The sequence below is a fragment of the Pelodiscus sinensis genome, chromosome Z, assembly GCF_052426305.1.
Source record: "Pelodiscus sinensis isolate ZL-2025 chromosome Z, ASM5242630v1, whole genome shotgun sequence".
In the NCBI taxonomy this organism is placed as follows: domain Eukaryota; kingdom Metazoa; phylum Chordata; order Testudines; family Trionychidae; genus Pelodiscus; species Pelodiscus sinensis.
The window spans coordinates 15,112,566-15,127,531 of NC_143085.1; the positions used below are offsets into that span (position 1 = coordinate 15,112,566).

A 14,966-nucleotide genomic window follows, 5' to 3' on the forward strand; every position below is an offset into this window, starting at 1 on the left:
GTTTTCCATTATTTTCAGCGTGTTCTTCTTTTTGTTGCAGCAGATGTGGATGCATTATGTGCCTGTAAAATACTCCAAGTATGTTTGTGATCATTTTAATTATGTACCACAAAAAAAGGAGGGGGGAATCACAGTTAAAAGATGTATACAGGAATATGTAGAAAGAAAAGTGAAAGAGAAATTTTTATAAAATTCAGTTGTAAATGTTTTAATTTTTTTATGTTCCTAACTTGTTGTTAAAAAAAAATTAGCAAATATGATACTGAGGCTTTATAATTCATACCTAAATATATTGAAATATAGTTGGGTTACTTTTATGTCTCTTTAAAGAGGAACAGGAGGGCTTCTATGAGTTGGAGTTAGTTTCTCTTGCTGTTTTTTCTTATCTCTTAATGTTGTGCTTTATTTCTAGGCTTTGTTTCAATGTGATCATGTACAATATACATTAGTTCCCGTATCTGGATGGCAAGAACTTGAAACTGCATTTCTTGAACATAAAGATCAGGTAAAAAAAATAGTGAGAGCTTTCTATATGATCCTACCATAAAGTAGCAATTTTTAAGCACTCTTTTTCCTCCACTTCAGTGCTAAGTTTTGGATTTTCAGTGGCTACCCAAAAAATATTGGATAAAATTAGATGGAAAAGGAATAAATGTTCAGCAGATACCCACTTTTTTTCTGATAATATGCCATAATGCTGGTTTAACAAATACTTCTATTTATATGGATCGCTTCTAAAGAGAACTGCCAAATGCACCAAATGGTTTAGTGGGTTTTTTAAATGGGCCAAGATAGCACAAGTAAACTGACTTAACTTTTGATCTATACACATTAAATTTGAATCCATCTTCAGCTGTGAAAGTTTAGATTACAGTATTAGCTCTTAGCAGTCTCCATACCCCCAAAACCCAGCACGTTATCCTTGTATGCAAAACTTGTTTCTGTTTGCTCAGAGGTGTGGTAGATTAGGAGTCTAATGTAAATGGGTACAAGGGTAAATGCTTTGTAGACAGAACATTTTACTGAACTTTATTTGTTGGTGGGTTTTTTTGTTAGTATGGAAAACAATCTGCTAATTTAGGTACAATACGTTGTTTTTCTTTTTCAGTTCCAATATTTTGTTCTTATAAATTGTGGTGCCAACATTGACCTTCTAGAGATCCTGCAGCCTGAGGAAGAGGCCTTTTTCTTTATCTGTGACACCCATAGGCCCATCAATGTAGTGAATGTTTACAATGAGACACAGGTAAATCAAGCTGTTGAAAGGAGTACCCAGTATCCTGTCCCAAGCTAGCTGACCTACCCACCTTCCATTTCTTTCAACATATCCAACTTCAACAATGCTAATAACCAGGGCTCGACAAACTATGTAATCTACTCGCTCGTGGCGAGTAGATTACAGCCCAGAAGAGCCGGGTTCGAGCGTGCGCAGATCGCCGGACAGTGCGGCTAGTGAGCGGGGCCCTGCTAATAACAAACAGAAAGCACATGAATAATAACTTGCACTAGTTGTTTAGATGGTCAAAAGGGGGGGAAATAAGCTTTCCCTCAGTAAAAAAGTTATACCATGGGTGCCTGTAGTGACTCTACCTGAGATTCCCAGAGATGACTGTCAGTTCTGTACCTTTGAAGAGAACATACTATTTTACTGACCTCTTCTAGGATATATAATTTATTATCCTAGTAGTTAGTAATAACACCTTAAATGAAGAATGCCAACATTATTTCAGAATGGTCTTCAACAGATAAAATTTGTTTTGTTTATATTCTATAGGTTGGACCTCACTGGTCCAGCACCCTTCAGACTTGAGCAGTTCTGGATGAGGGAATTTGCTGGACTAGGGAAGGTTCCCTGCCACCAGCCCCCTCAGCCTGTTGCCGCTCCCTGCCACCAGTGCTAGCTGCTTCGGTCCCGCTGCCAGCCAGGTGACATGGCTGCACTGGCTCCACTGCAATAGCTTCTGCTCCAGCCCCACTGTTGGCATGGCAGAATGCAGCTGCAGCCCTACTGCTGGCTTGCAAGCAGCCTCAATCAGGCTGTTCATCTGCTGCAGCCGAGTTGCCACAACCTGGACTACACTGCTATAGCCACAGATAGACTTCCTCTACTGGACTGCTGTAGCTCTCCCCACTGCTGGACCGGCACACAGCCCCTCTTGGCCTACCACAGCACAGCCCCGCTGGGCCAGCCCCAGCGGGGTTACCAGGCTACTGAGGCCCTGCCCTGCTACCACCAGCTTCACTGTGCATGGGGCTCTCAGCCCTTGGCCCTCCTGCTCCAGGGCTTATTCAACAATATCCGTGGTCCTGCTGGACCACAGATGTTGCCAGATAAGAGAATCCCAGTTTAGGGAGGTGTAACCTGTACTGCAATACTGTATTTATCATTTATAATTCCAATTTGTTTTGTAGTGCTACACAGAAGAGTCAATATATTTATCTTAAGTCATGTGAATACAAGGCTGTTGTTCTAGTCTGAACAAATGGATTAATCGCCTAATTGTAATAGAGTAACATTTTGATGCTTTCGTATGAATAGATCAAAGAAGGAGTGACTTGGTTAAATCTGTTTAATTAAAAGAAAACAAGTGATGTACATTTGTGGGTTGAACAATTATTTCAGTTGTTAAAATGAGTTATTTTATTTAAAATACACTTTTTTGTTAGATTAAGCTGTTAGTTAAGCAAGATGATGACCTTGAAATTCCTGCGTATGATGATATCTTCAGAGATGAAGACGAAGATGAGTCTGGGAATGAAAGTGATGGATCTGAGCCTTTGGGAAAGCGCAAACGATTTGAAGAGGTGTTTTTCTTGCAGCTTTGTTGTGAAACAGGGGGAAATCATGTGCATATTCTGCTATAATTCAGCAAGTATGAGAATACCATTTGAGTTTCAGGCAAATAAAAAGCGTAAACAAAAGTCATTGCTGTATTATAAGATCAAAAGGCCTGCACATAAGTTTAAAAAATGAAGTAGAACATATACTTTAGCATATTTCCACACAAAAAACATCGATGTGAAGTTTAGGATGAGATTATTCATTAATAATTTAAGGGCAAAAATCTTTGCAGAAAATTCAGTTAAACAAAAATAATTTTCCGTTTAAGAGTTAAACTCTCAAGAATTCAAACATTTAAATATATAGAAATTCATAAATTGGCTAACTTATTCATAATGTTACTTGTATAACTATGCCCAAGTTAAAAAACAACAGATAAACAAAAGAATCTTGGTGAGACTTCTTCATCCCTTTGTGTGGGAGAGGGTTCTTTTGTTTTTAAATTCTTATGGTGAACTCAAAACAACTCAAATTCTTGGTTGTACAGTCGGTGTTCTGTCTTTGATCATCTTTAGCATCATCTTTAGACTCTTGATCAGAAAATATAACTAAGGCACCTTTATAGGGCCAGGCCATGGGAGAAGATGAGGGCACTTGGCACCTTGCAGGACCACATCATATAATTCCAAATGCCAGCCAATTATCAAGGTATCTTTTAAAACCTTGATGATTTACAAAATTATAAATAACATAGAAGGGTACCATTTCTTTAATTTTGTTTCTGTGGAAATATTTTCAATACACTACTTGTCATACTAACTTTACTGAATGTTTATTTTAACTAAGCCTAGGTTGAGGGCCTAAACTGACTAGAATGTCACTTTTGAGATATTCTTTCTTTGATCATCTTATAAAATTCTTTCTTTAATCATCTTATGTTTTGTTACATAAACCTGTCTGCAGGATATTGTGGAGAGAACAATGAAAAGAAGACAGAGGAGAGAATGGGAGGCACGTAGGTATGTGTTGGTGTTCTTTATGTTACTTATCCCTTTCTTCTCCTTTCCCTCCCCTTTTTGATAATACTTTTCACATTGAGACTAGAAAAGACTATTCTTTACCTTTTGAGGTACAATACTGCTACACCTCTAATTTAATTCCAAATTGGAGAGTTGTGAAAGTCATATCTAGCAAGTATTCCTGCTACAGTAAACTTCCAATAATCCGGCACCTTTAAGACCCAGGGGGTGCTGGATTATCAGATATGCCGGACTATCGGAAGGGGGGGCTAGGAGGCGTCTGGGGTGGGGGGAGGATACCACTCCAGACCCCTCATAGCCCCCCCTTCCGATAGTCTGGCTCTGCCCCAGGCGTACCCAATTTAGCTGCTGCTAAAACTGACCAGCTGCTGACCAGAATCAGCCACTGGTCAGTTTCAGCAGCGGCTGACTTGGGACGCCTGGAGCAGAGCAGCTGGGGTGCTGCTGGGTTGGTCCTATAGCGCCGCTCCTCGGCGCTGCGGGACCTACCCGGCAGCACCCCAGCAGCTCTGTCTCAGGCGTCCCCAAGAGCAGCTGGGGTGCTGCCGGGTTGGTCCTGCAGCCCTGAGGGGCAGCGCTACGGGACCAACCCAGCAGCACCCCAGCTGTTCTGCCCCCAGCTTTCCCTATTCAGCTGCTGGTCAGTTTCAGCAGTGGCTGAATAGGGGAAGCTGGGCGCTGAGCAGCTCCAATTGTTGGGCTGCCCGGAGCACTTCCAGGTTCCCGATGGTGCTGGACCATCAGGAGTGCCGGAGCATTGGATGCCAGACCAATGGAGTTTTACTGTATTTTGTAGCATAGCTGTAAGTTTATTTTATTAAAAATTTAATAGTTCATAAACTTGCCCACTATTAGGTGCAACGGCTGGCCACTGACTGGTTATATCTATCATGATAAAATGCTGCCCTGATTAGCTTCCTGTGCGATTCTGTTAGTGTCAATGGGATTGTATAGGTTGATATTCAATAACATTTGATAAGACTGCTTTAAAATAGAAACTACATTGCAGTTTTGTAAATTTCAATGTTACTAAAGGATAACACCTTTAATAAAAAAAGCCTCATTAGTTTAGCCTCTGAGGTTTTTTTTTGCAAATATGAAATCAATGTAAACATACTTAATTTTTTTTCTTGCTAATGTAAGGAATTTAAAGCAAGTGGCCAGTTTGCTGCTTAAGCAAATACTTTTTTCCTCCCTTTTAGACAAGAAATTCTCTTTGATTATGAGCAATATGAATACCATGGGACCTCAGTGAGTATCAGGTGCTACTTACCACAAAAGCTCAATTACCAGAAAGCAAATGTCCTCCTGTAATAGGAATATATTATATTTAATATATCCTACCAAGTGCTTTGACTTATTTATTGCTAGGTGTAACAAAAAGCTTTTATGGCAGGGGTGGGCAAACTTCTTGGCCTGAGGGGCCACATCTGGGTAGGGAAATTGTATGGTGGTTCATGAGTATAGGTCTGGGGCAAAAGGTAGAATGCAGGAGGAGGCTCAGCAGGGGCTGCAGGAGAGGGCTCAAGACACAGGCTTGATCTGCAAAAGGAATACAGGAATCAGGGCAGAGAGGAGAGTGCAGAACAGAACATGTGTTCCGGTCATATGCTGCTTACCTCCGATGGCTCACAGTCAGTGGTGCAGCAGGGCTAGATAGAACTACCCTCCCTCCTTCAGCCTGGCTCCTCATGACTCCCAGAAGCAGCTGACACATCTGACAGCAGCTCCTGGCAGGGAGGAGTGCAGGCTGGTCCATGTGCTGATCTCACCTGCAAGCACTACCCCTGCAGCTTCCATTGGCATAGTTCCCTGTTCCCAGCCAATGGGCATTGCAGGGATGGTGTGTGGTGAGAACAGTGCTCAGAGCAATCTGTCCGTCCCCTCCTCCTACCCCCATGGCTGTAGGAATTTGCTGGCCGCTTCCAGGAGCATTGTTAGGTAAGGGAAGACGGGAACCTGCCTTAGCCCTACTGTTCAGCCAAATTAAAAGACTTGATGGGCCAGATGTGGGCCATGGTTTGCCCACCCCTGCTCTGGTACATTTTCCAACCTATATCTTTATTAAACAGTTTTGACTTCTGGAATTGCTGCAGTATAGCCTTTGGCATTCATAAATGTAAACCTGAAATTCTGTGGTATAGCCTTCAGTACCAATACAGGCAGTCCCCGGGTTACGTACAAGATAGGGACTATAGGTTTGTTCTTAAGTTGAATTTGTACGTAACTCGGAACTGGCTCCAGATTCAGCTGCTGCTGCTGAAACTGACCAGGGGCTGACTACAGGAAGCCCGAGGCAGAGTTGCTCTGCCCCCAGCTTCCTGGAATCAGCCACTGATCAGTTTCAACAGCGGCTGAATCTGGAGCCTGGGACAGAACAGCTAGGGCGCTGCCGGGTAGGTCCCCCAGGACCAACCCGGCAGCACCCCAGCTGCTCTACCCCAGGCGTCCACAACAAAAGCCTGGTCTGCTGGGGGGGGGAAGCGCACTAGCGAACCAGGGAGACCCGGAGCAAAGCCGCAGAGGCGGTGGGGTCCCGCGCCTCCAAGGCTTTGCTCGGGGTGTCCCTGGTCTGCTGGGGACCCCTCCCAGCAGACCAGGGACACCCGGAGCAGACCAGGGACACCCGGAGCAAAGCCGCAGAGGCGGTGGGGTCCCGCGCCTCTGCGGCTTTGCTCGGGGTGTCCCTGGTCTGCTGAGGACCCCCCCAGCAGACCAGGGACACCTGGAGCAGCTTTTCTCACCCCGGAGGACGCGGTGGCGGGACCACTGTGCGTCTGGGTGGTCCCGCCGCCCGCGAGTTCCAGGGCGAGAAAAGCCCCATTCGTAAGTGCGGAATAAGTCGGATCCGCGTAACTCGGGGACTGCCTGTACATGCCAATAGTGGGTTTCCGTGAGTGGGTCTTTGTACTACTTGCGAGTTCACATTACTGCATAACAATCTTAATGTTAAAATATAAAAGTTGCACCCCAATGTGCTGCATGAATTACAGGCAGTCCCCGAGTTACGCGGATCGACTTATGTCGGATCCGCAGATACGAACGTGGATTTTCTCGCCCCGGAGGACTGCAGCGGCGGGACACCTGGTCCCGCCGCCCGCCTCCTCCAGGACGAGAAAAGCTGCTCCCCGTCTTCCTGGTCTGCTGCGGGAGCCAGTAGACCAGGGAGACGGGGGGCAAAGCGGCGCAGGACCCGGGGCCGGACCCGCGGCCGCTTCCAGATCAGCTGGAAGCGCCGCGGGTCCGGCCCCGGGTCCTGCGCCGCTTTGCTCCGCGTCTCTCTGGTCTGCTGGGGGGGACGCAGCTAGTGCCCCCCTCAGCAGACCAGGGAGATGTAGAGCAAAGCCCGGGGCCTGTGGTAGAGCAGGTGGGGCGCTGCCGGTTGGTCCCGCAGCACCGCTCCTTGGCGCTACTGGACCAACCCGGCAGCACCCCAGCTACTCTGCCCCAGGAGTCCTGATTCAGCCGCTGCTGATCAGTTTCAGCAGTGGCTGAATCAGGACGCCGGAGCTGCTCTGCCCCAGGCATCCCCAAGTTAGCCGCTACTCAAACTGGCCAGCTGCTGACTACAGGAAGCCCGAGGCAGAGTTGCTCTGCCCCGGGCTTCCTGGAATCAGCTGCTGATCAGTTTCAGCAGCAGCTGACTTGGGGACGCCTGGGGTTCTTAAGTTGAATCTGTATGTAAGTCGGAACTGGTGTCCAGATTCAGCAGCTGAATCTGGATGCCAGTTCCGACTTACATACAGATTCAACTTAAGAACAAACCTACAGTCCCTATCTTGTATGTAACCCGGGGACTGCCTGTATCTGTACAGCAGTGAATGGCAGCCACTTTTGCATTGGGAGCCAGCAACCCAGTTGCACAAAGGGGAAGGGGAAATTCTGGCTGACAACAGGGCTAGGAACCCCTAACATTGGGCTTGTCGTTGTATGGGATATTTAATGTTAATAAAAAAAGAAAAGGCCATCCCCTTTTTATTTTGTAAAGGTATATCCTGAAATGTCCACACTTTCATGGAATTCAGTTTATTTTTCAGAAAAGGAAATAAATGAGGGTTCAGATATCCTTGCTTAGATTTATACCTTTATTTTCAAGGAAAGTAGGTATTTCAGTTCCAAAGTTTAAACTATTGAATTGTTCCATCTCATAACTACAGGCAGTCCCCAGGTTACGTACAAGATAGGGACTGTAGGTTTGTTCTTAAGTTGAATTTGTATGTAAGTCGGAACTGGTACATATTGTAGGGGAAACTCTAGCCAAACATTTCTCCAGAGCTCAGTTTTATTCTCCCACACCTCACTTCCCTCAGTCCTTTATTCTCATGCTGAGGTGTCTGCTGAGAAAAGCTGCTCCGCGTCTCCCTGGTCTGCTGGGGGGAAGCAGCTAGTGTGGGGTTGCCTCACCCTGTTTGTAAGTAGGGATCCGATGTAAGTCGGATCCATGTAACTCGGGGACTGCCTGTACCATATTACCTTGTTAAATGTAATTTAAATGCAAACATAGAAGGATAAGTGAATCACAAAAGGCACTTTTTGTCCCTCATCTCAGTTTGGGAAGTAAGAGATTAGAATACAGTTTTGAACCTGTCTGTTCAATTAAATGGATACATGAATTTTTTTGCAAAAGGGTTCTGCTATTTATTTTACTAATTGTCAGGATTATTATCGTTCCTTTTTTTTTCTTGCAGTCTGCCATGGTGATGTTTGACTTGGCATGGATAATGTCTAAAGACTTGAATGACATGTTGTGGTATGTAATCCATTTATGGTGTCAACGTTCATTATTTATAGTAATAGTACCAGCTGATTCCGTAGCAAAATGGACAAAATTCCTCAAAAGTATTTGTAGCCAACATGTGAGACACTTTTTAAATTTTATGTTGGAAAACATTTGTCTTAAGCTTGTGGAAATGTATTTCCTCTAAAGTCAGCTGTTGTGTTTCAGAAATATACTATTTGGGCCACTGAAATTATTTCTGCGGCTACGTTTGTAAAGTATCTTATCAAGTAAAAATACAACAGCTTTCCCATGTGAACATGCTCTGTGAATTTAGTTAAGGTGTCTGTTTCCTCTTCTAAATGTTATAAAAGAACAGGCATCTACAGCTGTAGCGAGCAACCTGTGGTCTGAGGGCCACATGCTGCCTATCAGGGTTCTATGTGTGGCCCACGAGATGTTTTATTTACTGCCTAAGGTTGTCAGGCTCGGTTGATTTCTGTCCATCTAGTTTTTTTCCTATTGGTATTACTATAGTGACACCCACGGGAATTGAGGTTTGTGCTGATTTCACCCAAATTGACACTGAGAGCGATGTGCTCCCTCTGCATCTGATCAAAGCCCTACTACGGTTCAGTCAGTACATCCTGCAAATTCTAGATATGCAAGTGCAGTTAGTCTCCTGAGAGAGCGTAGTTTTGCTATCTTGGTTATAACAATCTTGCGGCCCATTGAGATGGAGGGCCACTCATCCGGCCCTCTTGCTAGCCTAGGTTACCCATCACTGATCTTTAGGCTTAACCTTTTCACATTCAACTAGATTCTTTTCTTACCTGAATTTTTCTTATCCATTTTTAGGTGGGCTATTGTTGGACTTACTGACCAGTGGGTTCAAGATAAAATCACACAGTAAGCAAGTTGTTCACCTATTTTTATTTGCATCAGGAAGTCTGTATGTTAATGTACGCAGCATATTAGATATGGTTATTTTAGTAAGGATGTAGCTGCAATAGCTTTCAGGAGTTACATAGTTATTAAAATGCTTCCGGAGGCAGGGCTGGCAGCTCCCCATGGACAGAGACTGCTCCGGCATCCTCCCTGCCCTTCCAGCCCGTGTTGCTGCCTCTGTGTTGGCTCCCACTGAACACTGGCTCCATGGAAGTCAGCAAGAGAGGGAGCAGGTGACTTTGTAGGAGCAGATACACATGAAGAGCCAGCTTGAAAGCTGGCTTTCCGCATGTGTAGCTCCCGACTGTCCCTCCCCCTCCACCTTCCATGCTGCTGCCTCTGTATCATAGGCAGCAGGCAATTCCACGGGATCCAGTGCTCATGGGAAGTCTCCTCCCCTTCAGCACCAGCTCCCACCTGCCCTCTATGGGAGGTAGTGGAGGGGGGCAGGGTGCTCTGCAGGAAGCTGGCTTCTGCCTTCTCCTCCCACCCGTCTCTTGCTGCCTCTTAATCATTTAAATGTCTACATGCTAACATCTCTAGTATGCAACCACATTAGTCAGGTTATTGTACAGGAGGCCCCCACTTTGCGATGGCACGATTTATGAACCCTCCATGGCCCCCCATGACCTTTTCTGTAAGTATGGAAGGGGCCGAAATCCCCCGGATTATGTCCTTCGCCCCACATTTACGATGGCATACGATGCCTGTCATAAATGCAGACTCAAGTTACGATGACGCACCTCCCCCTGCCCTGACTTGCGACGCTATCTCCAGAACCGATCGCGTTGCAAGTCGGAGGCAGCCTGTATTAGCGAATGAATATGGCGTACGTATTATTCAAACAAATTGTATTTTGAAATGAGAAACCTTTAAACAATAGAAAAGATTTTTAATGAACTTTATTCTATTCCACATTACTCATTTTGTAAAATGACCTCTGCTAATACTCTGTAGGGTACTCACATTGCTTAATTGTGGTTAATTGAAAGATGTCTGTGTTACAATAGTTTCATTAAAGGAAAAACTCAAAGTTTACAACATTTTTCTCTAATCCATCATTAATTTCTGTATCTTGCATTGTCTATACTTACGATATGGTAGATTTCAGTTTATGTAGTCTGCTCTTCCTAAATCTATCTGCATTAATCTCTCTATTTTGTGAGGATGAGGATAAATTCTGTAACTATGTTCATTTTAGTATGTGCTACCGTTGCAATGAAGACACTAATTTTGTTTGACTTTGAGGTATACAAAGTGGCGTCAGTAGGTGGTGTCAAATTTCAACAGGTGTCCCTCTGTGTCCCCCTGCCCTCAGCCAACCTGCCACCTCCCTTCTGAGCCCCCAATCAATGCCGCAGGGCTGGAGCTGTGTGCCTTTCCCAGAGCTGTAAGCTGCGCACCCTCCCCACACTCCTAGCTCTGTCTCACACCCTCAGCCAAAACCCTGTACTCTTAGCCCCCTCACTCACCTCCCTGGTGAGATCTCACACCTTCAGCCCTTTCACTTACCTCTTCCACCAAGACCCTGCACCCCCAGCCTGCTCCTGCCTCCTTTCCCCTGGCCAGACACCAACCCCCCCCCCCTTTGGGGGGGGGGGTGAGGTATTGATAAATGTTACAAGCAGGGGATGCAACCCCCTAGTCATTTCATAATTTTTAATTATGTGAAGGTGGCTAGGCAAGGTGTAAGCCTTAGGAAAGAGTTTTGTAGCCAACAAGAATATAAGTACCAAGGGGGAAGAAAATGACTTAATTTTTTTTCTTTTAAAGAATGAAGTATGTGACTGATATCGGAACTTTACAGCGTCATGTGTCCCGGCATAATCACCGCAATGAAGATGATGAGAACTCCCTTTCTATTGATTGCATGAGAATAGCATTTGAATATGAGTATCCTTATATCTGACTAATAAATATTGAGGGGTTCAAAAAACCCTGATTTGATAGACTAAAGCCCTAATCTAGGAAAAGGAAGCTTATTAAGGTTGCGTACAAGCTAGGAATTGAACTGGAAGAAACAGATACTTGACTGACTTATTGCAGATGAATCCCTCTTCCACTATTTGAGCATGACTCTAGTAGCACAATCCAACCTTCCAGAACTAAAGAACTGGAATACAAATCCAGGAAAAACAGATGGGGGGGAGGGGCGGGGGAGAAGTGACATCTACGTGAGTTAGTCTTCGCTGCAGTAATGTTCTTATTCACATTTGGAAATCTTTATTCTAGTGGAATCTAGTTAATGTCGATTAAAATGGTATGTCTGGTGAGGGTAGAGAAGAATAATAGTAATCGCTAAGTTTATTAGTAATTTGTAAACAAATATGTATGCTCTAAATGACTATTTTTCCCTAATTCCTGTTAATGTTCTCAGTCTGCGCCTGGCTCTTTATCAACATTGGTCCCTATATGAAAGTGTCTGTAACACTTGTTACACTTCTGCCAGTTTCAAACTTTGGTCAGTACAAGGGCACAAGAGACTTCAGGAGTTTTTTGCTGACATGGGGTGAGTTATAAAGATTCATTGGGAAAAGGGAGCACTACATTGTACTTTTTAATAAGGAAGCATATGAAAAATATTCAGGATATAACAAATAGTAAAAATTAGAGTTAACTTAATATCATATATGGAAATGCTGTTATGGATGTATAGAATACTGACCTAGTTCTTCATTACTTCTGCTCTGCTGACACTACTGTACTCATGAGTTTTAAGATATGTGTTTTTATTGCTCTATAGATATATAAAATGACCTGCACTCTTCCACATCTGCTCATCAATATTTCAGGTTGATGAATATGAAGAGCTGTAAATTAGAGCTGCCCTGTTGTATGAATTCTACTTACAGGACAATCTTCTTTCCTTTAGATGAAGATACGTTTTAAATGTATGTTTAAAAAATGACTTTTCCCCATTTCGTAGTTTGCCTTTGAAGCAGGTGAAACAAAAGTTTAATTCCATGGACATTGCATTAAAGGAGAACCTGCATGAAATGATTGAAGAATCTGCCAGCAAGTTTGGGTAAAATCCTATTTCAATTTAATTAAATTTCTAACTACTATAATGTATTAAAGCGGCGAGGAGTCCTGTGGCACCTTATAGACTAACTGAAATGTTGGAGCATAAGCTTTCGTGGGCAAAGACCCACTTCATAATGTGTTATGAAATATTAAAAAGCTTCACAACACCTTATATAGTTGACTATATTACAATTGTACAGATTGCTAACCTGAAGTACAGAAGCTAAGGATCTGACTTTACAAGATAGATAGATCCCTTATTTTGTTTGACAAATTGTAGAAACTCATCATCTCTCAATATCAGTCTGACTCCTAGCATTGTGCTCTACTACTGTGCTCTTTCTTAGCATTAAAGAGGATATCATAGTTTGGTTAAAAGACACTAGGGGGCTGTGCCCCCTGCTTGCTATGCTCACCAACCTCCCTCTTGGCAAGGCAGAGCTTAGGGCCAAGGCCACTCGATTCTAGTTACCCCCCAACATTGGAAAGGGTCCGTGGCAGCCCCAGCTTCAGCTCTTTCTCCCCCACTACCCACCACCACTGCCAGCGAGGGCCCTGTCCTGAGGCTGCCTGGGCTGGCCCTGGCTCTTGGCCCCCCCCCTCTTTTCCCGAGGCTGCAGTGGGTCCAGTTCTTCCCCAGCCATCAGGAGGGGCTGGACTGAAGCCATGCTGGGCTCTGCTGTCCCCCAGCCACCCAGAGGAGCCAGGCCCAGTTTCCCTCTAGCCTCTGGGAGGAGCCAGGCTCAAGTCACCCTGGGCTCGGCTCTCCCCCACCTCAGCCACTGGGGGTGGGATGGGCAGGGCTGGGCCCAGCTAGACACAGTGAAGCTCTCCTCCCCCAAGCACAGGAGAGGGGCAAGGGAGGAGGCTGCATGACTTGCAGCTCCCTGGAACTCTGGGCGAATGGGAGGCTGCATGGCTCACAGCTCCCCGGAGTCCCTGGAGCATGGGAGAGGAAAGTTCATGCTGCTGTGGAGGGAGGGGCTGCAGGAGGGTGATTGTGTTGTCACTTTGTCCCACAGGAAATCTTTATTTCATATATTTCATAATCTTTATTTCACATACACGTACGTGTGTGTGTGTGTGTGTGTGTGTGTGTGTGTGTGTGTAAGATGGGGGCGGGGTGGGGGGGGAAGGAAACACAATATTGCTAGATCGGAATAAGACTAGTCAGAAAAGTTAATGTGAGATTTGCCATTGTACTTCTAATTTCAAACTTCTTAATGGGATGACAATCAATGTTAATAGCCTCACATGGATTATAAGAAGTTTGTCATTCTTCTCCATTGATTTTTGTCTGCTTTTACAGAATGAAGAACTTAAGGGTACAGACCTTCAGCATTCACTTTGGTTTTAAGAACAAGTTTTTAGCAAGTGATATAGTTTATGCAACAGCTTCTCTAATGGAGAATATAGAGAAAGATGAACCTGGAACTGATAATTTTATCAAGGCTTTGGATAGTCTTTCAAGGTATTGTGCACATGATGTGTTTCTCATAATTTATTTTCTTAACTTTGGTTTTCATAACTGAAGGTTTAAGTTAGTTAAAATGTTTCTTACAGAGGATTCAAAGCAAATACCTTTTTTTAGCCTTAATCAAAAGAATAACTAGTTACTGGTAAGCACAGCAGTCAGGCTGAGCTGAAGCAGCCCCTGACTGTAGTGCAACTTGCCTAGCCTGGTTGGAGCAGTCCACTTCTCCACAGTTAACCGGCTAAACATTGTGTTTAATGAGTTAACTTATTAAATGACAGTTTACAACCCTACTTATGAGTAGTATTTTAGAAATAACTCCATTTAACAGCAACAAAAAAATCATATAAAAGTATTTCTCTTCTCCCTGTTCTGTTACAGGAGTAACCTGGACAAATTGCATCAGGGGCTGGAACTAGCCAAAAAACAACTGCGTGCCATTCAGCAAACTGTAGCCAGCTGTATTTGCACCAATCTCGTAATGTCTCAGGGGCCTTTTCTCTATTGCTATCTAATGGAGGTCAGAATTATGTACTTATTCCTCCTTGTTTGGCTTCTTATACTGTAACTGTCACCAATGGTATGTCAAGTAGATAGGAAAGTTTGACCAGAAAGCCCAGAAGAGCCTTAGCTTCTGTATTACTCTGTCAATATAAGATGATTAGAAATCAAAGATTCCCCCTTCACTCAACATATTTAATACAGTTAGGCTATGTCTATGCTACTTCATTTTGCGCAAGAGGTTTTTGCACAATAACAGTGTGGACATGTCAGTTTTTGTGAAAAATGGACACATCCACACTGCTTGTCTTTGCACAAAAACCTCTTGCACAAAAGGATCAGACAAGATTATTCAAATGAAGCACAAGAAAATGCTAATAAGTACTTCATTTGCATTGCCTGTTCCACAAAAAGTTCATAATGTAGACATAGCCTTATTGGAGTAGGGGGGGCTGAAACTGCTTGCTAATTATTTGTTTT

General features: G+C 44.1%; 1 protein-coding gene across 1 annotated transcript in view; it reads left to right on the forward strand.

The window, feature by feature from the left end:
• Window positions 1-14,966, forward strand: part of CDC45 (cell division cycle 45) — a 32,101-nt gene that overhangs the window by 4,685 nt on the left and 12,450 nt on the right. The window contains exons 2-14 of the mRNA XM_006134946.5: window positions 19-78; window positions 413-505; window positions 1,109-1,246; window positions 2,668-2,805; window positions 3,746-3,801; window positions 5,025-5,073; window positions 8,511-8,572; window positions 9,398-9,448; window positions 11,261-11,380; window positions 11,865-11,996; window positions 12,414-12,512; window positions 13,821-13,982; window positions 14,367-14,505. Coding sequence (XP_006135008.3) covers window positions 19-78; window positions 413-505; window positions 1,109-1,246; window positions 2,668-2,805; window positions 3,746-3,801; window positions 5,025-5,073; window positions 8,511-8,572; window positions 9,398-9,448; window positions 11,261-11,380; window positions 11,865-11,996; window positions 12,414-12,512; window positions 13,821-13,982; window positions 14,367-14,505 — 1,299 coding nt within the window. The remainder of the gene's footprint in view (window positions 1-18; window positions 79-412; window positions 506-1,108; window positions 1,247-2,667; window positions 2,806-3,745; window positions 3,802-5,024; window positions 5,074-8,510; window positions 8,573-9,397; window positions 9,449-11,260; window positions 11,381-11,864; window positions 11,997-12,413; window positions 12,513-13,820; window positions 13,983-14,366; window positions 14,506-14,966) is intronic.